Source organism: Dunckerocampus dactyliophorus, chromosome 18 (assembly GCF_027744805.1).
Source record: "Dunckerocampus dactyliophorus isolate RoL2022-P2 chromosome 18, RoL_Ddac_1.1, whole genome shotgun sequence".
Lineage (NCBI taxonomy): Eukaryota > Metazoa > Chordata > Actinopteri > Syngnathiformes > Syngnathidae > Dunckerocampus > Dunckerocampus dactyliophorus.
Genome location: NC_072836.1, coordinates 15,018,826 through 15,042,915, shown reverse-complemented (window position 1 = coordinate 15,042,915; position 24,090 = coordinate 15,018,826). Strand labels below are relative to the sequence as shown.

The 24,090-nt window shown below is 42.0% G+C and overlaps 1 protein-coding gene across 19 annotated transcripts in view; it reads left to right on the top strand.

Moving 5' to 3' along the window:
- Nucleotides 1-24,090, top strand: part of nfixb (nuclear factor I/Xb) — a 213,468-nt gene that overhangs the window by 168,287 nt on the left and 21,091 nt on the right. For 14 of the 19 annotated variants that reach the window (XM_054758685.1, XM_054758673.1, XM_054758678.1 and 11 more), the window contains 6 exons: nt 67-102; nt 562-692; nt 5,106-5,180; nt 15,342-15,467; nt 21,310-21,485; nt 23,675-23,822. In XM_054758685.1, coding sequence (XP_054614660.1) covers nt 67-102; nt 562-692; nt 5,106-5,180; nt 15,342-15,467; nt 21,310-21,485; nt 23,675-23,822 — 692 coding nt within the window. The remainder of the gene's footprint in view (nt 1-66; nt 103-561; nt 693-5,105; nt 5,181-15,341; nt 15,468-21,309; nt 21,486-23,674; nt 23,823-24,090) is intronic. The other 5 variants (XM_054758677.1, XM_054758681.1, XM_054758686.1 and 2 more) reach the window with 4 other exon arrangements.

Below are 24,090 nucleotides of genomic sequence, written 5' to 3'. Positions count from 1 at the left end.
TTTGGGTGGGTTTTTTGGGGGGGTTTTTTCCCCTTGTCGTCTTCTCCCGCTCATCTTACGCTGCAGGACTGAAATGGAGCTTTATGCAAGTCTCCCACGGAGGTACACACACAGCATACAGCATCTCCCTTGATACTAATGTAACACAGATCCCTTCATCACACTCGCACAAAAGCCACACAAACAAGCTGTCACACACACAAATTTGAAGCGCTTTGTTTATATATGCTTTCTGCCCTTTCGTGGTTTATTGCTCACAGATGTGTGTCTGTAAGAATGTGCAAACACATGGAAGAATGTATCCCAGCATCGCATAACGTGTGTGCTTGGTTCCTAGTGGGCGGTTGCTCGTACTGTATAGAGAGAGCATTTTTTAGCAAAATCTGCTCTCAAATTACTTCTCGTCCCCCATGGCTGAACCGTAGTACAAGAACAGCACATTGAAAGGAAATGCATACACTGACTTGAACGTAATATTCATATTTATCCTTAAAAGTCCCCAAGCAAGTATCCCTTTACGTCCCTCAAGAGTCAAACAACCTCCTTTACCTTCCTTGTCAGCTCGAACAAGCGCAAGTCCATTGACGACAGTGAGATGGAGAGCCCAGTGGATGATGTCTTCTACTCGGGCCGTTCGCCAGCGGCCGGCAGCAGCTCACAGTCCAGTGGTTGGCCCAATGATGTCGATGCAGGTAATCCCCCTTTAACATTCCTGTCCTGATCCTGTACACATTGCAGATGTGCTTCTGAGGTCCACTTCAAGTCAGACATTTGAAATCGTCAGATTTTTATTAGATTAGATTATTATGGATTACATTTATATATATTAAAATATATTAGCTTGAAGGCTGTCAAAAATAACGTGTTAATGGTGGTAACTAAACCAAAATGATGCTTATCTTTGCCACATTTCGAAAATGATTTATATGCTTGGTCTTATCTGAGAAAAGACAATCTTTTGCACCATATTTAAAGAACCTAGTAACTTCTTTTATAACCTGGAGTAGGGTGGAGTATCCACCCATCCATTTTCCTCCGCTTATCCGGGTCCGGGGACAGCAGTATCTATAGGGAAGCCCAGACTTCGATGTCCCCAACCACCTCTTCCACTTCCACCGGGAGGACACCAAGGCTTTCCCAGGCCAGCTGTGAGACATAATCCCTCCAGCATGTCCTAGGTCTGCCCCAAGGCCTTCTCCCGGCTGGAATTGCCTGGAACACCTCACCAGGGAGGCATCCAGGAGGCATCTGGACGAGATGCCCGAGCCACCTTGCCTCCACTGCTGCCCACACTGGTGTATGAATGCAAATGAATGTTTGGTGGTGGGCGGAGAGGCCGTAGGCAAGAATTGGCAGCCACGTTTCTGTCAGACTACCCCACGGCAGCTGAGGCTACAGATGTAGGTTACCACCACCAGTGTGTGACTGAGGAGTGAATGAATAATGGGTTCACTTCATTGTGAAGTGCTTTGGGTTCCTTGAAAAGCGCTACAAAATCTAATCCATTATTATTATTATTATTATTATTATTATTATTCCATTCCGAGAGGCGGGACTGGTCGCCAGCCAATCGCAGGGCACATATAGACAAACAACCATTCATACCTATGGACAATTTAGAGTCTCCAATTAACCTAACATGCATGTTTTTGGAATGTGGGAGCAAACTCCACACAGAGATGCCCAACGGAGATTCAAACCCAGATCTTCCCGATCTCCTGACTGTGTGGCCAACATGCTAACCACTAGGCCACCATGCGGCCTATTATTATTATTATTAAAAAAAGAAAACAAACACATTTTGTCCAAAAACAATGCCTTTTAATTTTTATCACATTTCATGAAATACAAGATAAACAGAATAGTAAATTAAATATTTCAATAATGTGAATAAAATGATAACTAAGAAATTCATAAGATTTTACAATACTTGAAGTGCATACTTACACAAAATTGGAGCAAAAATGTATAATTGATACACAATCGTGGCGATGTTAGACGACCGCGAGCCAGGATTTTTCAAGCACTCACAGAGTAACTACACACATGAATTCAAGATTGGGTTTTATTTATGTAGAAAATAACACACAATGAAAACTGAAGGAAACGTACACCATGGATAAGACTTGCATAAATATTAACCTTTAAAACACAGTGGTGTCCTAATACAATTTAACTAACATAATAAACCAGGGGGTTTACAACTTCCTCTACTGCTTCTAAAGAGGGTGAAAAGTCATCCATTAATCCCTTGCGGTTTGAATTTTGTGGCTTTACTCTGTCACGGTTTTTCCAAAATATATTAAGTAATAATTCATGCTGTTTCTTGGTTGAATACGGCCTATTATTTGTCAAAAGTTAGGCATATTGAAGCAAACTTTACACATTTTTGCCCAAATGAACTAAAACACATATATAAGGCATTCAGAAGATGCTTTCAAAGACGCTGTTCATGATATTTAGTGTTCTACACTGGTGACTAGGTGTCATTAATGTTACCGTAATGTCCGGTGAGAGACACAAGCAGCAGACTTGATCGCCGAAACAACAGGCTTTTATTGCAGGTTTGAGTTATCTCAAAACAGGCACAGTGATCCCTAATTCCCGACATCACTTCCTGTCCGCTCGCCACTCAGCTCCACTAGCAACACACACGAGTATTAGTCTTATTTATGTCCTAAATAGCTGATTTACTCTTATTATAGCTGCTACACTGGGTAATACAAGTGGAAAGGTGACTATAGGGGTGCTATTTCACGTCTAGACGGCGCTGATAATGTTAAACGTATTTAGAAGGCCGTAAACAGGCTTTCTATTCAGAACTGACCCATTCAAAACGAGAAAACACTTTGCAGCAAATATTGGCAGGCACTGGTTGTTAAGTACATGTGACAGTAATGTATTTTATGTAAGAAGCCTTACTTTACTTAAAAATGAAATTAAAAAATCTACTGCTGTTTTGTCTTCCGCAACATCATACTGGCGCTAAAGCCAAGTTATAGGGAATTAGGGTGTTAACAGTTTCAAACACTTGTCTATTTTGGCCCATGAACCTTCATGCAGTTGCAGAAAGCTGAGGATGAAGAGTCATTTTGCCTTTGAGCACAGATTTATTTATAGCACGCACCTAAATCACCACAGGAAATCCAAGCTTTGAAGCCCAGCGTCCAGGTCAAAATTCTTTTGAAAATCTGTGTGCTGACTAAAGCGGGATGTACGCTGGCTTTACGATCTGATAGGTTTGGAGCACTTTTGTGAGCAAATAAAGATTTTATTATTGAAAAGACTCGAGTGCTGAAACAAAATCGAAGGGGCTTCAGCGTAAATCAAAAATGACTCCGCACTGTTCTCCGGTATTACCATATGAAACTTATTGTGTGGAGATATGGGGTAAGAACTATAAAAGCAACCTTCACTCGCTAAATGTCCTGCAAAAAAGATCAGTGAGGATCATTCATAATGCCGCTTACAGAGAACATACAAATCCCTTACTTTTAAAATCACAAATAGTATTAAAATTTGCTTATTTATTGCATTTTCAAACCGCTAGAATAATGCATAAAGTTAACAAACTGCTTCCCAAAAATGTCATACAATACTTTTCTGCAAGAGAGGAGGAATATGATCTTAGGGGAAAAAATAAACTTGAAACACTTATATGCGAGAACAACGCTAAAAACCCACAGCATTTCAGTATGCAAAATGAAATTGTGGAACGGATTGAGCAAGGAACTCAAACAATGCACCAAGATGAACGAAATTTAAAAAAAAAAACAATACAAGCAGTTGATGTTTGCAAAATACAAGGCAGAAGAGTCTTGAACTACCTTATCATTATTCTATGTATGTAAAAAATCCCATATGGAATACAGGAAGTGAATAAAATGTACTGCACAAGATGTGGAACGAATGGGGGGTAGGATGAAATAAGCTTTGCTTCTTCCTACTCCTTTTGGACATGTGGAACTGTGAATTGAATTATGTGATGTATTCCACTGTAACTTGCATGCACGTTCAAAAAAATGAAACCATAACATTAGTATGAAAGCCGTGGACACCAATTGTTTAAAACGCCACCACCAATAGTATTAAATCGTCTACTACTGTTCCTGTGAAGTTCAACGCATGTATTAAGAGGTGTTCATTTGACCACAAAAGGCACTAACTGACTTGAAGTGGACCTTCCGCCATTTATCCCTTTCACTTTGTCATCCAGCTCCCCTCATCACTGTGTTTCAATCGCACCTTGCAGCCGCAGCAAGGTTACACATACGGCGGCGGATCCCTTGCGCATTCGTGTTTCAGCATTCACGCCCCCGCAAAATGCACAGATTTTTTTTATTTAAAAAAATGACAAGAAGTAAGTTGTTAATAATTTGTAAATACATGATAACACAGGTAAAAATGTCCAGTATACATGTACCCTTGTTAGAAAGCCCACAAATGTCCATGTTTGTCTTTATGCCTCACTGTGTGTTGAGTGTTGACATTTCCCACTTTGCTCGGCGGTCCTTGAATGCACCATAGCTGTGTGCTAAAGATGCAAAAATTTGTTTGGCTGCGGAAGCTGGAGCTGAGTGAAGCATTAAGACGGACATAAACAAATTGTGGGCTTTTTTTAACTACAGTGTATGTATGCTGTACATTTGACCTATATTATCACTTATTTAATCATTATTAACGACCTATGCTGAATGAGATTTTCCTATTTTCCTGAGATTTTTGTATTTATTTGTTGTTGTTTTTTGCCCTGATGCTGAATCACAAATGTGAGGGGATCCACTGTACTTCATTTTTTTAATAACCGTGGATGAAAATAGACCTCATGCATATCTATTGAGTGTTCTTTGAAAATGACTGTATTTTCATGTGTTCTCCCACTGTCACTCCCACTCACAAGCTGCCATTTAATAGCGCCGCAGTAGTGCTGTAACTATTTCATAGACACTCGTTGAACTCTATAACTTGAATCCCCTGTTGTCAATGTTTTAACTACCACCTCTCTTTCCCCCTCTCACTCTTTCCATTTCTTTCCTTCTCTGTCCCCTTCTCAACTCCCCACTTCCATTGTTAACTCTTCCCTTCTCCCCTGTTTGGCCTTTCAGTGCAGCACCATTTGGCCAGTGTGCAGGAGAGGAAGATTAAGCATGAGAGCGATGGAGTGCAGTTTCCTTACCATGGTTAGAACCACATTAAACATTACACTCTGTACATGTACTGTATACGTGTTCTATTCCGGCTCACACCACCCTCAACCTGCATCCTTTTCTGTCTTTGTTCTTTTTTGAAATCAAGTACGTACTCTTTCTGTGAGCTCTCTTTTCCTCCCGTCATCACACGTGTGTCTTGTTCTCTGGCTATGCTGCCGTTGGGTGCGGTGATGTCTCTGCCAGATGTCTGCTGTTGTCCTCTGTGCGTTTTACCAAAGCCTTTTGGTTGGCCGGTATCTCCACGGCCTTCACGACCTGTCTGTCTAAATGACAACTGGGGGGATGAAGACAACCCGAGTGCACAAAAGCCTTTCACAATTCAGATTATTGTTTCCCTGACATGATTAATCAACTTTGCTTAAATATGTTATTTATTGTTTGTTGTTCGATGATTGAAAGCGAGCGTAAAATTAGCAAAAATTACGTTTATAGTTCATGGTGCCACCCGTGACGAACTAGCTCACAGCTCAGCCTCATTTCCGGAAGTGACGTCATCGGGGTGACACCTGTCAGCTAAAGCAGAGTACGCTTCTCGAGGTACAGTAGCACTTTGGTTCAGTATATTGTTCATCAAAATAGTAGTCATGCCAAAACGATGTTGCTGCTGGATGTTCATATTATCCGAGTGATACTGTAAGTTTGTTCTCCAAAAGACGAAGGTTTAAGACAACAATGAATGCCCACCTCGAGTTCTGTTCTTTGCAGTGATAACTTCACTGATGACTGCTTCGAAGGAACACCTTTACAAGAAGCTTTTAGCTTGAAAGTACGGTATAAACGCTTTTTGAAAAAGGGTGCTGTTGCGCTGGTACACAAAAACAAACAACCACAACGTTAAAGTTGGCACAAGAGAGTAAATCATTTCTTCTTTACATAATGTCTTCTAAACACTATTCCACGATAGCGACAAGGCTGCCAAGCATTATACATGTTATATAAACATCTTTTGGCAGCAATATGTTTACTGCAAGGGGTGGGGGCGGCGACGGTGGCACACATTCATCCTCGACGTTCGGCCACATACACAATCAAACAGGCTATAAAACCTACTTTACGCTCATGAAGAAGCCGATTTAAAACAATAACTGAAGGATAAGCAACTCCAGAGGAACTTACACGTACTATTCTGTGTTTTGAGGGCAACCAATCTTTATCTCCGTGTCTTAAGACTTAAGTCCGTGTTCTGCAAGTTCTCTATTTCATCTCCAAATGTTTCTTCTTCCTCAAACTATTGACACATCGTGCAAATCTTTGCTATAATCACTGTAAGCATCCTCTGTCTCCCGACATGTTTGTTTACTTGAGTGATAGCGCCCCGATGGCATCGCTTCCGGAAATGAGGCTGAACTGCGAGACTTAGTTGGTCATGGCTGGTGCCATGAACTACAAATGCAATTTTTTGAAAATTGAACAATGTGGAACATTACATTACAAACAATATACAACATATTTAAGCAAGTGTTCAGGGACCCTTTAAACACAAACACAACTGTCAGAGTGCATACGAGCTGTTACAGTACTGTGCAAAAGTATCACACCACCTCTAGCTTTGTTGTTTAACGGCTTTTTCACGTCAGTCATCAGTAAATATTAGGAAAGTTCTTCAATTTAGTGAGGATCTGAATAAAGGTGCATATACAGGTGTTCCTCGCCACTTTGTGGTTTGAGCACCGCGCCCTCACCCGATCGCGGTTTTTCAACAATTAAGTAATTCAAAAATGACCGTTATTTTGTGATTGCCTACGGCCATTATTAGTCAAAAAATATGCCTGTTAAGTCATTTTTACATATTCTTGGCCTAACCTAAGCATTTTCAAGCGCAAATGCAAATACAGTGTAAGGGATCAAAGGACATTGAACTGTAGTCTACAGCCCTGACATCACTTCCTGTCCAAATGTCCGGAAGACATTTATTGAAACATACACTACCATGAGTCTTATGTATGTCTTAAGTGGCTTATTTTCTTTGATTATATCTACTGTATTGGCTAATATGAGTGTAAAGTTGACTGTAGGGGTGTTACTTTATGTCTAGAGGGCTCTAATAATATTAAGCACCGTATGTACGGGGTTGTAAACAGACTTTATGATCTGACTACAAAAATATTGGATTTATAAATAAGGAATCCTACCTCGCTAAAATTAATTTATTGCAGTCAGGTCTGGAACCGAGAAACGTGGATTAGTGTACAGGAATTTATTCTCACCTTTTGTGTCACTAGTGTCGACATTTTGTATGACACCCTTATTTGTTAACACAATTAAACAGGATATAGTCCAAATCGCTCTTATTTTGAAGGCCATAAGCGTATTGTGTGGATTGAGAAAGGTCCCTTGACGATTGTGAACAGAGATGTACTGTGCAAGTAAATAAACTTGCCTAGCCGTAGCGCACGTCCTTTATTTCCACCCAACTTCCACATCAGCTAGCATCCTGAAACCCTTGGTTACATTGGCATGAAACAAACGTCATTTATTGTGTTGGACTTACCTGATTTTGCTTGGAGGAAGTTTGAAGTCGTGCATCAAAGACGAGGTACTGTTATTTCTACACCATGAATATGTGAACTTTAATCGTGTTGATCGTGCACGCTCCTTTGCATGATATTGTGTTGAAAATGTTTCGCTGAGCCGACCACTCTTTTATTATGAAGTTAAAGCTAAACTTGTTAGCCGCTTCTTCTTGGCTGCTGCTCGCCGGCTATTTCTCGAAACCAGGAATCGAAATAAAAACCTTTGAACGATCTCGAGAGAATCGGAATGTTACTCCCGGTTCCCATCGATGCTCGAGACTCGGTGCCCAACCCTAGTCATCTGTCTCCCTCCATGAACCAGGAAGTGGTCCCCAAACTAATGAGAGAAAATATAGGACAGTGGCTATCAAAATATGCAGTAGTGGGTTATGACGTGCATTAAAAAAGGGAATTTGCGAGCAAAATGAATAAGTGAAACAATAAAAATGCAGAATAGAAGTGATGGGACAAGCAAACCTGCCGTGACCCCAATGCTCAGTGTAAGCACAGGCCAGTGGGGGCCAGTCTAGCACCAACTCCAGCGTGAACTTTGATCACTGCATTGCTACAACTAACGTAATAATGGTGGCCTCGAACTTTATCACAGTACTGTGCATATTGTGTCATGTGCAAAAGCCATGCTAATAGATAAACTTGTCTGAGATGTTGCTCTTTGGGGTGTTGTTAGAATGTTGTGCAAGAGCAACTGTTGAGTTACGGCGTCTGGGGCTCCACTTAGCTGATTGTTGAAACAGTGCTGTTGAACGGTGTCCCACCTGCTGCAGACCTGCCTCAGAACGGCGGCACGCGATCCAAACAAACATGACTAAAGGCACCCAGGTGTATCATCAATGCACGAGATGCCTTCTGTCGGCCGAGACACGTTCTTTCGCTAATGTGCACATTTACAAACAGCACACGGTAACTCTGATTTTAGCGTTCTGTGATATACATTCACACATACACACTGCCCAATCTGGAGAGGAGCTGTGTTCCGGCCCAGATGGTGCCTCCGTGTGTCTACAGTGTTGGGAGCTACTGCGTTTCAGCAGACATCTGCTGTGTCGAGAGTGATGGAGGGGTGGAGGACAGGAGGATGGGGGAAGGAAGGGGAAGACCCCCCGCCTCCGCCTGCTCTCGAGGTAACTCTAAATGAAAAGCCTTGCAGGTGATCATGTGATTCATCATTACTGCTGCTGTTTGCTGCTCTGCTCTGCTCTCTCTCTTTCTTTCCGCCTGCTCGCTCCTGCTGCACAGTGGTGGGAAAATGTGCTTGAATGCAGCGCACCAGTGAAGAGGGATTTCCCCAGTATTTGTGGACTTTTGGGAATTGTGGTGTTGTGGACACTAAACTGGGATGTGCGTGTTATCAAGGTGTCTTTGTTTATTGCTTGTTTTCATGGGCGTCCTGAGTGCAAGTGTGGGTTACCTTTCTTGCGTGTGCTTGTGTGTGTGTGCAAGTGTTTATGAGTATGTTTCCCAACCTTTTTTAAGCTAAGATATTCATTTTACATGAGAAAAGTGTCACAGCACTCCACCAAGCGCTACGACTTCTTCAGTAGAGTGAACGGCAACAGATTAACAGGTTAATTATGTATCTTCTGCCACCTAGTGGAAGAGCAGTTACAGTAATTGTTCTTCACTGCATAGACAAATGAACAAAGTACATTATGAGCAGGAGTGTCACGATACACTCGGCTCACGAGACGAGACGATACACACGAGGTTTGTGTAGCGGCCAGCTAAACCCAAAAACAGGAAAAAATGCAACAACACGTTTTTCACCTCTCAGATGTTGTTATAGAAGACCTCTGATGCAGAAATTGAGGAGTTTTTGATATTTTACATTTTAGTAGTTTTTTTTTTTTTACATAGGGTGACCAAACATCCTGTTTTCACAGGACATGTCCTGTCCTGGGCGTCCTGTTGTTTTTTTTTTTTTTTAAGAAATGAAAGTATCCTGATTTTTCATTACACCATTAAATTGAGTGGCGACTTTTTAAACATTACTGTTGCCGAAAAGCTGCAAAAAGCCTAAGAAAAAGCAAAGCCTATGCACGGAGTTACAGTAATCCTATACAGCTTGCCGAGGTATAGTCTCGTAAATCGGGGGCGTCATTCATAATTCCCAAGTTCCTGTCAATCCTGTCACCACTGTTTTGTGTACATGTACATGTCTGTAGTGCGTGCTCATAGACCAAGGGTATCCAAAGTGTGGACTGGGGGCCATTTGTGGCCCATGGTTGATTTTTACTGGCCCTTGGCACATTTTGAAAATACACTAATCCCTCGTTTATTGCGGTTAATTGGTTGCACACCAGACCACGAAAAAGTGTATTCCCCCGAAGTAGGATTCAATATTAACTGGAATACTTTTTGTACTTTGAGCATAGAAAACCTGTTTATGATCTTTTAAAAGGTTATTTTTTACATTATTCTGTAAACACAAAATAACACCCCTATAGTCATCTTTACACTCCTATTACCTAAAACAGCAGACATTATGGTAGGTAATACATTCTGTAATAGCCAGACTGGATATTTTCAAAAACTTTGACTCAGTGTTTGTGGGCTGGTGGAACTGACATTTCTGGTTTGTGTCATAAGGAACGTGCAACATTATATCATATTTTTCAATTGAAGTTATTGACTCGGGGGTTTTGGTTTTCTCTTATAGAGCGGAAGACACGTGTGTCTGCGTCTTATAACGTGCACGGGTGAAAAAAACTTTCATAATGTTTCCTGGGCTCCTGCTGATTTTAAGGATAATGTAGATGTGACTGCACGTCTATAATCTCACTATATTGATGAACACGTGTTATAATGCGCGGCCAAGTCGTTTGTGGTACAGTGGTGTGAAAAAGTGTTTGCCCCCTTCCTGATTTTTTTTGCATGTTTGTCACACTTAAATGTTTCAGATCATCAAACTAATTTAAATATTAGTCAATGACAACACAACTGCAACAACTGCAGTCAAGCATTTGCTAACTTGCAATGAGTCTCTTACAGCACTGTGGAGGAATTTTGGCTCACTCATCTTTGCAGAATTGTTGTAATTCAGCCACATTGGAGGGCTTTTGGAGCATGAAGCGCCTTTTTAAGGTCATGCCACAGCATCTCAATAGGATTCAGGTCAGGACTTTGACAAGGCCACTCCAAAGTCTTCATTTAGTTTTTCTTCAGCCATTCAGAGGTGGACTTGCTGGTGTGTTTTGGATCATTGTCCTGCTGCAGAACCCAACTTGGTTTCAGCTTAAGGTCACAAACAGATGGTCGAACATTCTCCTTCCGGATTTTGGTAGACAAAAGAATTAATGGTTCCATTTATCACAGCAAGTCTTCCAGGTCCTGAAGCAGTAAAACGGCCCGAGACAATCACACTACCACCACCCTATTTTACCGTTGGTATGAAGTTATTTTTCTGAAATGCGGTGTTACTTTTACGCCGGATGTAATTGGACACTCACCTTCCAAAAAGATCAACTTTTGTCTCGTCAGACCACAGAGTATTTTCCCAAAGGTCTTGGTGATCATCAAGATGTTTGAAAATTGAGACAAGCCTTCATATTCTTTTTGTTCAGCAGTGGTTTCGTCTTGGAACTCTGCAATGCAGGCCATTTTTGCCCAGTGTCGTTCTTATGGTGGAGTCATGCACTCTTGGGGTAATTTTGGTTGGCCGGCCACTCCTGGGAAGGTTCACCACTGTTCCATGTTTTCGCCATTTGTGGATAATGGCTCTCACTGTGGTTCGCTGGAGTCCCAAAGCTTTAGAATGGCTTTATAACTTTTTCCAGACTGATAGATCTCAACTAAGGTATAGGTTTGTGTAGGTTTGGATTTTTTATTTTTTTAACTGCATTTTGTGTTCAGATAGTTGTCATTGACTGATATTTACATTTGTTTGATCTGAAACATTTAAGTGTGACAAACATGCAAATAAATAAGAAATCAGGAGGGGGGCAAACACTTTCTCACACCACTGTTTGTGCGTATGAGTTGTGTTAAGAAGCAGAGTTGCCATGTCATGGCATGCCACAAATATTATTGCTAATTTTTAATGTATGTCCAAGATGTGATAGATTTAATAGTGGGCACACTAATACTGTATACTCTGTTTTGAACCTGAATCTCTAGTGTACATGTAATACATATTTGGAATACTCAAATTGTTCACTACTTTTACTATTTTGGGACCTGACCTCTGCTCATCCTACCTTTTATATTTAGTCACATGATGCCACTTGCCCTGCTCAACATAACTGCGAGCACCCACATTTTTATATATTTATCAGTGCCCACATCCGATACCCCCTACAAGCAGTGTGGTAATACAGCATTTATATGGCAAATGGGATCATTATGCTTCAGGAGAAAAGCCATGAGGTCCATACCTGTCATTTGAAAATTTTCCAGGAAAAATGAGCGAAAATAACCAGAATTTCCCGTCGTCTTCATGGATTGTTCTATCCAGGGCTTTATTTCAACATGTAGTTAACGTTGTGGTACTCTGCAGAGGTCGAGCCCTCAAACCTTGAAATTCTAAATTGCACCTTTTGGATTACCATATATCAAAATAAATTCCCTCAGTTCCCACCACATGAAGCCTTGATCACAGACGCAAGCGTCTTTTATCTATAGCTCTCACACTTTTGTCCATGTCTCTGGTCCACTGGGGACCTGGGCCTATAATTAGCATGCCCATTTGACCAAAATGAGGGATGTTTCATCCAGTCCTTCCTCCTCAGCTGACATTTATAGACAAGGGGGGTCACTTGAATATATTTGTATGTGCGTGCTAGTCATGCCGTCACCATCACTCTCCTGATTAACTCCTTCCATCCATCTGCAACCTTCTTCCTGCCTTCAGTGTGGCACCTTGCTTGCTTAGAGCTTACCGCTTTTCCCCAACAGCTTGTTTGGGAAAACGGAACTCATTTCAATGTGATATGCTGAGGGCTGAGAAAGGTGTTCATTCCAGTGAGGCATCGTCCCAATGCTTGCCAAGGAGCTGCTGTGTTAGCCCTGTGGAGTCCAGGGTAGGATTTAGCGGTTTTGCGTACTTTTTTGTTGACCTTTTATATTTCACCTTTTAAAAACTGTTTATCTTGTCTCGGGTGGTTTTCAGTACAGCCTCACATGTGTGACTGCAGTTATTTTTTCATTTTTGACGTAGTGTATTAACACCTAAAATCACACTAAACCCTAACATCCGAGTAGGTTGGTGTTTTTACTGTAAAAATCTCCAATGCTAAAATGTAAATATGTAGTATGAAAAACTCATGTACAAATTTAGTTCAATGTAGAGAAATATTTATTATACTAATGATTTACTTTCAAAGCCAGGTAAGGCCTCTGGCAGTTACAATTTACTATCTACGCAACAAATACAGTAATCCTGCGTAAATTGCGATTCCAGGTTTTCTTATTTATAAGGAAATTATATTTGATAAGTGAATTTCCCGTGATGGAATATTTTCATAATTTGAGCATAGAAAACCTGTTTACAACCTTCTAAATACAGTTTTTCACATTATTAGAGCCCTCTACACATGAACTAACACCCCTATAGTCACCTTTACACTCGTATTACCCAATATGGTAGACATAATAACTATATTATATATTAGACATAAGACTCACACAGTAGCATTGGGAGAGTTCTCTGTTTTTGTTTTTTTTCTGGACAGCCTGCGGTGGGTATTGTCTCGTAAATGTACTCTAATTTCCAAACTATCACCCACTAAATTTACATGGGGGAAAAAGATTTGTAAATATATAGGTCACAAACCGTCTATAAACCAGAGTTGTCCATGTTGTAACATGGGATTATTAGCACGCAGACTGTTACACAGAATTTATTTTTTAGTCTTTTAATTAAATAAATGTTTATTTCCAAACTGTGCCGAACAGTGCGTGTAACATGACGAGTTAAACAGTAGCCTACCAGAAAAGTCATTCATCGCTGTCTTCATCTTCCACATGCCTTTGTCGGAATTGAACAGCCTCATAATTCCTTCGAGTCTCTCTCTTTCGTTGTCGCTCTGTGCCACTTTTGTCTTGAGGCAAATTAGCCCTTGAGCTTGTGCTGTCTCTTCTTCATCTTGCAGTAGTCCAGCCTTTCGAAACCCGTTGGTGGGAGTGGACTTTTTATTTTTTTTAACACTGCTTCACGCTGTCAGGATCTACTGGCAGACTTGAGCAAAAGTTGCTAGATAGATCGCCTTTACCATGAAAGCTGCATCATATAATTACGGTAATGTAATGGCGGCTGAATGACGCCGCATCAGGCTGTAAATTAGTCAGCCTTTGTAGGCATCATGTCTTACAGGCTGATGCTCTGAACATTGCATGAACAGATCAACACTTCCTATTTCTCTTCTTTACGGACTTATTTCCAAAAGCTAGCTCTAACCCAGCATGCATAATGTCACTACCCTCTATAGCCCACACGCTACAGAACTACACAAAACACCCATCGCTACAGTAACATTACTGACACCTAGTGACCAGTGTACAATACTACACATCCCATTTTTAAATGCGTTTTCTGAATGCCTTGCATTTTGATTTTTGTTTTATATAACTATTCTTGAAAATATAACGAATATAACTATTCAAGAATATGTCAAATTTGCTTATATTTGCTTTACTAATAATAAAAACAGTGATAATTGAAGTGTCAAGAATTGTGAAGTGTAGGAATTTCAAAGGCATGTGTCAGTTATCCTCATGGTGGCAGTATTGGCTTACCCTTCCAACCAAACAAACTCTAATGCTTTGATTTAAGGTATCTTTTTTTCCAATAGGAAGGTGGTGTCGTGTTTCATTGCCTGTTTACATTCGCTTTCAACGCGAAAGCTCATACAAATGAGCAGGGCGAGGGTGAGATATAGCCGTATATTAGTGATCATAAGTCTGGCTTTACTTCACCGATTTAGACCATTCAAAGAAGAGTGTGCAGTGTGGAGTCTGCACGTCCAAACTGGGTTGAAACGGTGTGGCTGTGGCGGCGTAGACCGCGGATATGAGGCCAGTGACACCAGAGAGTTAAGTGTGTCCCTGCTGTCTTTGCTCTGGATGGACCTTTGAGCTAGGACGTTGTGATCACAGTAGCTTTGGATGTGGTATTTATAAGCTCTGTTGTTCAGTATGCCCTGTCAGTCAAAGCACACCACTGGAGAGATCCTATTTGGATCGCCACTACATTTCCCAGCTCCTCTGTCTCCTGACACTCTGCCCCCAGTCACGCTCCTCGCCCTCCCCGTCCCTTCCTTTTTACTCTGAACGCCTGCTGCTTCCAAACATGGCCTCTCACCAAATCCTGCCCCTACATCCCACGCCCCAATTAGACAGCTCATGTACAGCTCGCCAACTGTACACAAACATGACGGACTTGATAGTGAGTGTAGTCGACCCATCTGTATGCTGAGCCAGTCAACTAAATCAATGAATGATTCCAGACGATCAGACATTGATTTCAGTCGGTCATAATCATTTGATTCTTGCAATCAAATTGAAGAATTTTTTTTTGAAATAGATTTAAAGTAAGCAAAAGCAGCCATGTTTCATTAAAACCTCGTCTCTGTTCTGCCATTTTGTTGATCCCCTTTTTTACCAGGACTGTCATCGCCTGGTTCTCTTAAGAAGCCGGGGAAATTCGATTTCAGCGCACTCTCCTCCCAGACGAGGTCCCCCCGCATGGCGTTCACCCACCATCTGCCAATGCTGGCGGGAGTGAGACCAGGTGAGACCAACCCAGCTCCCGACCCTAATCGCTCCCTCCCTCTTCCCCTCAAATCCTCCTTATCCTCCTACCCACCCCCACCACTTAAGCACCACCCCCCTCCCCAACGCAAAAGTGGGAGTGGCGTTTTTGGGGAAATGTGAGTGGCTGGGAATTTAAAGTCTGGCAGGTAGCTCTTCTGTGCTCAGCTCTGCCTCCTAGTCTTCTCACCTTGTAGGGTGCTGGTCAAACTGGTGACAGCTTTAGGGATTCTGGGCATGTGCTTTGCTGTGCTTCTCTGTTGGTGGATGGTCGGGGCTCGCAATTGACTCGCCTCTATAGACGAGTGTCTTCTGCTTTCATTCAAGTGCTTGAGCTGCCTTGTGCAGGGTCGCCTGATTGGCTTGCATTTCAGTTTTGTGGAAAGCCATGCTTCTAAAACAATGTCTTAGCTTTTTTTTCTCAAGTGGGACAAAGGTAAAATTCATGTCTATCTGCCACTTTTTACCAGGACCTTGTTTTGTTACCAGTGAGATGTAAAGGCAAGCAAGTTCTTACAGGTATACCCAAGACCGAGTAAGCTAGCATGTAAATAATAATTTCAGGCATTGTAAGTCTCAAAAGGGCTCAAATGCAACGATCAATGAGCAAAAATGCTATAACAAAACATACTACACTAGATCCTCTTGTTCCGTTCCAGACTTACCAGAAAATGGCGAAAAACATGAGTAATTGAGACACACAGCTCGCTTCCTCCCCCCTCCAAACTCTCCTGTAACTGTTCACTCGTAACACATTGCAGGTTTAAGCCCTGCATGCGCCTCACACACTTATTAAACGCATTTTAAGTATAAAACGTACAGGTACTCTCCACTAATGAATGATAATGTAAAATGATCCATAAACAGATGGATTTATTAAGCTGCATTAGCATCGGAGAATTTGTACGCTTCACTTTCGCTTCGCTCAACCATGGTGCGTTCAAAGACCACCAAACAAAGTATGACGTCTCAACGCTTGGCCAAAAAAAACATGATCAGTGAAGTATATGGACACTGAATTTGCAGGGTCGCAAATGCTAAAGCTAATAGATGATGTCATGACGATCAAGCCCACATGATTAGAAAATTAAGTCAACGACAGATCAAGAGTTATCTGTAGAACTCTTACCTCTACAACTCATCCTATTCAGGGATGCAGCCGGCACAGGGAAAAAGGCGAGATACACCCTTGAATGTTCACCAGTCCCGTGGAGCCTGATTCTTGGTCTGGGCAGGAATTGAACCCGCGCCAGCTTCACGAAGCTCCGATTATCATCTCAAATTTAACAAACATCGTATTGTGACGTCTACTCGGACATTATTAGGACGACGAAGAGGTGGTCAGACAGGTCAGACAGGTATTTTCAGACAGTAAATCTATACTGCAGTATAGATTTACTGTCTGAAAATACATCAACACGCAATCATTAGGTTGGAATCCTCTTCCGTTCCTCCATCATGGACATCATGGACCATCCTGGTGGATGTGAGACACTTTGCACTCCTCTACGTTCCACAGGTGCCCAATTGGGTTCAGGTCTGAAGACATACTTGGCCACTCCATCACCTTCAGGAGGTGCGTTTGTTGTTATCATATTGGAAAACTATGTTCTGCGACATACATTGGAATATTTCCCTCAATGAATCGCAGCTCCCCGGTGCTGGGAGCACTCATGCAGCCCCAGACCGCGACACAACCACCACCATGCTTAACTGTAAGCAGTACACAAGTACAGTATTGATTTAGACAATAGATTTCAGTTTATAGCCCAACTGTAGTGCTATACTCTAACGCAGTGTTTCCGACCGTTTATGTGTTGTTTACCCCAGAGCCTTTTTGTCTTACCATGAGTACCCTGATAATTCTCCAAAAGTAGAGTGTAACACAACTATTATGATTCTGGCGCAGCTGTACCACAGGTTAGTGTCTCCCTGGGGAAACTAGTTGGAGCACACACTTTCCATATATATCCTGGCTTAATGTGAAATGACGCACAGTACATACAGTATCTTCTTCGAAATTAAATGTACCACGTACCCCCACGTACCACGTACACCATTGCAATTTGCTGTACCTCTAGTGATACGTGTACCCCTGGTTGGGAATCACTACTCTAAAGCACAGGTGTCAAACTCAAGGCCCGGGGGCCAGAGTCGCCTGCCATATTGTTTTATGTGGTCCGCGAAAGCCTGGAAATAATAAGACACCTGTTTTTTTTTACTTTATATGATCATTTTTAGTATTTAAAAAAAACATTTATATATTTTTATTTTACAATTATTTAATTATATTTGTTTGCTTTTTTTTAAAAATACGTTTATATTAATAAAAATAATAATAAATTATTTTGACAGAAAATTGGTGCTGCATGCAGTTGAAGTTTCTTATTTTTTTTGTTGTCAAAATTTAGTATACAATACAATACTCAAATTTCTGCTTGGCGCCTTGACTTTTGATTTCAAAGTAAATTTGTTGGTAAAACGATACAAACAAAATACAATACAAACACAAATCAAATGTGTACGTTTATATACTGTAGTTATATATAGGAGTGACAGGCAACCCTCTGAGGGTAACCATAACTGCGATGTCGCCCATGGTGAAAACAAGTGTGATGCCCCTGCACTAAAGTACCGGAAATTCCAGTGTATAAGCCGCACCGGTGTGTAAACCGTACCCACTAAATGCATCTGTGCATGCAGTTCACTGGAGGACAAATGGCATAGAAAATGGATGGATGGCGAGCCAGAGGAGCCCAGAGCCCAGTGGGAGGCTGACATCATTGCAGCGCCCTGACAGGCACCAATGAATGCTTTGCTCAGACGCAATTCATTATGGGAAAACTTTAAAATAGTTGTTTTTGTAAAACTCTTACTGGTTTGTATATTTCTTAGGTACACCTTTTAACTGTTCAGTTTCTGTGTGATGAGTTTAGTGTTCTTTGTAAGACGACACCGTGAGTCAGACTGTTACAGTATATTGAGTGGCACAGTATTTAAACGATTCGTAGTAGTTCTGAAGTACAGGAGATGTCACGAGATTACAACTTAGCCCTAAATTAGTTGCACTGCTGCATAAGCCACAGCGTTCAAAGTTTAAGAAAAAAGTAGGGGCTTATACACTGGGAATTACGGTATATCCAAGTTTCGTTTCTATTGTATCGTCCCTTGAGAAGATTATACTGTAATAAATAGCGTTGACGAAATGTGAGGGGTTTATTCACTTTTGTGAGATACTTTACATATATTTTGCTAAACCGCTCCTTATGTGTCACCCTTGGACCGTTTGTTTTCCACTTGCCATTTTTTCGGAACTGGCCTTTATGTCGAGAAACCGTGATTGATTCCAATGAGGGCGATCACATCTGTGTTATTCAGACAAGCAAGAGCAGAGGATTAGCACTCAGTGAATTGCTTTGTGAACCAGCTGGTCCTCCACCGCGCTGAAACAAGAAGCTGACGATAACAGCAGATATCAAACAAAGCCAAACGAGTCCAGACAATAAATTGCAGCTCTCTTAATTTTATCGCCGCTGCACAGATAAAGAGGGAAAAAAAGCCTTCTCCTATTTTGGAGCTCACTGCAGATAATTTTCTATGAGGTTTTTGTATAGTTTGTCTACATTAAAGGCTTTTCAAGCCATCAAGCTGGTATGAAGCGATGAGGTTGGCCATTAACTGCTGCCTGGCTGCATATACACGTTTGCACACATTCACATGTATTTGACTCCAAAGTGTTGTTCGTAGTGTTCATTTTGGTGCTCTTCCCACGCTCCAACCATGTAATCACCACTGTTGTTCTTTGTTCAAGACATGATGCAACGGGATCTAAGAAGCTGCTGAAGTGGGATTGAGAAATGCATTAGTGCTGTCCTCGCATGGCAGTGGTTGTGTACGGTGGCGCTTTTGGCATTCACACTAGAGAACATTTATGGGTGCAGGATCTTGCGGACCCTCCTCAGCACCACATCGACCGTCCTAAACCATTCACCAACCCACCCCCCTATATCCCCAGAGAGTTTGGCCTTCACCCAGTCTTTAATGGGATTAACAGGGGGACTATAGGAACAGGGAGGGAGCACCAATGGGGTGCAGGCAGCCTGGCATGGGTGCAAGGTGTTGCTGGGTTCAAAGACATAGGCCCCTTTCCGGGGGGTAATGCAGAGGGGTTGGCACTCTCATGGAGTACACTCGCACGCACAATGTATAAGACATAAGTACCAAAAAGTGTTGGCAGCCTTACGTGGGCAGCTGGGGGCTTGGATGGGATGGGTGTCAGACTGGCACAGTTAAGGGAAGAATGGGCCCCTAATACAATTCAACTAGATTTACTAATGGATATAGGTCTGACAGAGGGGGCTTTGTATTCGTGGAGAGAGCTCCACCAACTGCTCCTCACTTGCACTTCACACCCATACTCTCTTTAGTACTGATGATGTATATTGAATCACATTTCTGCATATGTGCAGTTTTGATGCGGTTAACGACTGTTAAAAGCAAAACACCATCTTAGGAATACAGTGCGAGTATAAAAATTTGTTCTATCATAAAAACAAAATGAGTCATATCAAATACGGCTTGGGCGTCTCAGTGCCAACTTGCGCCGATGCCAATGAATCACACCCGGGCTTGCAGGCATTAAGAGCTGCTAATTTAAGATGGCGCTCAATGGAGCTCCGTGGCAGGACCAGCATCAGTTGAATGTGTGCACATTTAGGTTGTGTTCTGTGTGTACCATGGTCTATGTATGACTATGAATGTAGCTGACTAAAAATATTTGCCCACGGCAGAAAACAGTGTGTTGTGTGTGTGTGTGTGTGTGTGTGTGTGTGTGTGTGTGTGTGTGTGTGTGTGTCTTCAATAAAGATTTATAGATTCACTGGAGTGATCATAAAACTTTACGAGCATTGACCATAGCTATTAACCTAAAACAGCTTTTCATGGGAAAACATCATTTGCATTTTAGCTTTGCGTTTAAACTTTAACGAGTCCTGTTGTGATGTGATCATCTTGCAGATTACAGCAGATCACTGCTATTCGCAGGGGTTTACTTTCCAAGACCACCCTCTAAAGGGCGAATAATTTAAGAACCCATCAAACCCAGTTTTAACACAAGGCGCGCTTAATCTGAAACCCTCCAAACCTTCCTACTATCTTGATGTTGATGTTCCACTTCCGTTTTGGATCACAATTTTAAGAGTGACTGTTGTGATTATGCTCCGGAACCCTCCCCTTCTTTCTTCAATATGCCTCACAATGCATTGAAAGTATAAAATGTATACATACTCACCACTAATGAACGATAATGTCAGACAATCACGGAGTCACGGTGTAGCCTTTAGCCTGGTCATCAGAATAGCGTTAGAGGCTAGCAAGATAGAGAAGGCGTTTCTCCAAGCAACGTCACCATAATCCACGCTGCTTGCCTGTTGGAATTCCAGTAACGACCTACGATCTAGGGGTGTAAAAAACGCATGTGTTCGTATCCTGATTGACTCGGTATGCAGCTGCACCGAACCAAAAACGACAGTATGTCTCACTTCCCACTCGATACATGTTTCAAATGTATGCTGTACATTTTACCTGTGTTATCACGTATTCATAAATCATTACCATCTTAGGGTGAATGTGTTATTGAGTGTTTTCCGGGGGGGAAAAAAAAACAAAAATCTGACAATTTGCAAGGTAACGAATGCTGAAAATGCGGGGATCCACTGCATTCATCTTTCCACTCTATAAGATTGAGCACTGTTGTTTCAAGTCTCGTCTGCCATTCTCCTCTCATGCATGAGCTGACGTAACACCAACATCTCCGTCCGCAGGGAGTCCCCGTGCTTCTGCCTCGGCCCTGCACTTCCCATCGCCCTCCATCATCCAGCAGTCAAGCCCCTACTTCACCCACCCGACCATCCGCTACCACCACCACCCTGGACAGGATCCCCTGAAGGAGTTTGTGCAGTTTGTCTGTGCTGATGGCCCAGGGCAGGCCGCCGGACAGGTAAGGTTCACCGCCTGGTACTTCTTTAAAAATCTGTCATTCATGTAAAAAACTAAGTTAATATGCAACATTGGCACTATTTTTCTTTGATTATTTGAATACTTTGCATATCAGTATTGTCATGAGGCTAAATTATGTCACAGAGACATTTCTATGTTGATTTTATCAAATGTTTAATCACATAAATTTACTGTGTAAAAATGCATGTTGGATGGTTTAACTTGGAAGTCTTGACTCTTCAAAACATACAGTGGAACCCGCTAACTGAAAGTCCTGGTCCACTATGTTCTTCTTAATACTAAAAAGTGCCTGCTTAAGTCAGCGTCTACGTACAGGGTCGACTTTGATACCCAAACGGATCCTTCCGTTTATGTCGACACGTGATGTAGTATTAACTTCCACGTTATAGCTAAGCAGCATGAAAAGACAGCAGTAAAATAACGACTGTCCAGTTACGCAGCATTGAACGGGTGCACGGTGACCTCATGTTCAGTACAAAGTAAGCTGACGATATGAAACCGGTGTTCTACCACAGCAACAAACAAAATGCACCCTTTTGTTTTTGTTTTTTTAGATTGTTGGCCACCTGAGGAAAGATATGTGACTGCATGCGCAGCAGCTCAGTGTAAAAGAGTATAAAATCTATGAAAACAGTAGAATCAAAATCACCGTAATTTCCGACTCGTCGGTGTTTTAGCAGCAGCCACTAAATTCAGAGAGAGAAACAGATTTGTACATATATTGGCCGCACCAGACTATAGGGCGCACATAAAGTGGCATGTTATGGCACACATTCATCCATGACGACCAGGTAGATCTTTATTTGACAGGAGCCAATCATGAGCTGTGAGAAAACCCACGGCGAGCTTGTCAACCCAATGGAAGACGCAGGAGGTCATTACTGGATATAACAGTCTGACTCAGAGTGTCATCTTGGAACGCTAAAATCATCACACAGCAACTTAACACTCAAAAGCTAGGCAAGAAATATACAAGGCGAGTACCGATATGAGTTGAAAATCAAAAAACAACAGCTCCTCCTCTGAGTTCCTCTGGCTTCCTCTGGTGGACAGCATTAAAAAGTAGCGTCTTATAAACCGAAAATTATAGTGTAGGTTCCTTGCAGGTTCCTATCGTATCACCCATTCTCCTTATATCTGTGGCCAAAGTCACAAGTAAATGTGTAAGCAGTGGCTAGTTTCAGTTTCGGTTATGTCGACAACCGTTTTTAGTCAGCCTATCCGAGGGGTGTCGACATAAGCGGGTCCCACTGTATATATTTGTTGATATATGTGAAATTAGGCTAATTGCTTGCTATTTTATATCAAATAAATCAATAGTCGTAGAAACCCGAAGGGATTTCTTCATAAAACTGCAGTTTCAATGCAGCAAATACAGTATGAGCGTTATTTTCTCGAAAATGTTTTCAGTTGCTCTCAATACAGGCATTGCTGAAAAGCCTTAACTTGAAGAATGTAGCACAGGTGTTAGAAAAGTCAGATTACGGCACAAACACAAGGATTGTCTTAGTGATTCATTTTGCCATGTGATGATTCAGACAGAAAAATTTCCTATCCTTGGTTGATTTTTATTTTATTATTATTTTTTGGCTTCACCCACTCACACCAATTTTGACACTTGGCAATCAGTCACAATACATGTCAGCAAAGCATATCAGTCCTGTTTTATGTTTTCATTGTTTTCATCACAAGCTGTGGTTACCCTTTTAGTTGGACTTTGGTTGTTTTGTGCTGGTATCGTTGGTGGTGCTGTGCTTGTGTAGAAGCGTATTCTCTCATGGTATTAATTTCTTGCCATCTCCCGGATGAACTTCGTCAATAATTTGCTCACGTACCTCCTCCACACCTCCTCCACCCACCATGGACCACCCCTGTGGAACCTCTCACGTCCAGTTCCCAGCTCCCACTCCTATCAAACCCTGTGGTGACTATAATTTTTCACACCTCCATAAAAGATGCCGCCCACATACGTCATCCCTTTGGTTGTTGTTATCCACCACCTTCCTCTCCCTTCTTCCACCATCGTTCCCCTTCTCCCCTCACCTCCGTCATGGATATTTTTTTGACCTGGCCTCCCGAGCTGCTTCCTTTTTTTTTTTTTTTTTTTTTTATCCCGTGTTTGCGAATTGTCGCATGTCGCCCTCCTGACCCTATTTGTGTTGTCTGCAGCCAAACGGGAGCGGCCAGAGCAAAATGCCAGGCTCCTTCTTGCTGCCTCCACCTCCCCCAGTGGCCCGCCCAGTGCCCCTCCCTATGCCCGACTCTAAACCCAACAGCACGCCCCCTGACGGCGGACTCTCCTCGCCCGCATCTCCGTGTAAGTGACCCCACAAAGACCATTATCAAAACCAAACCAGCAAACCAAAAAATTATCTTTGAAAAAATAGCCCTCTACCATGGAAAAAAACTCCCCCGTTGTTCTTCCTCTGCGCCACCGTTGTTCATGTCTAACCAGTAACTCACACCCCTCGATCCACGGAGGTGGGGCCTGCACAGAACATAAACATGGAACTCAGAGAAGTAGCTCAAGGTCTACGAAACTTTGCTGCGAAATGTCCGAGTTTGAGTGACTCAGAGGCTGAGCC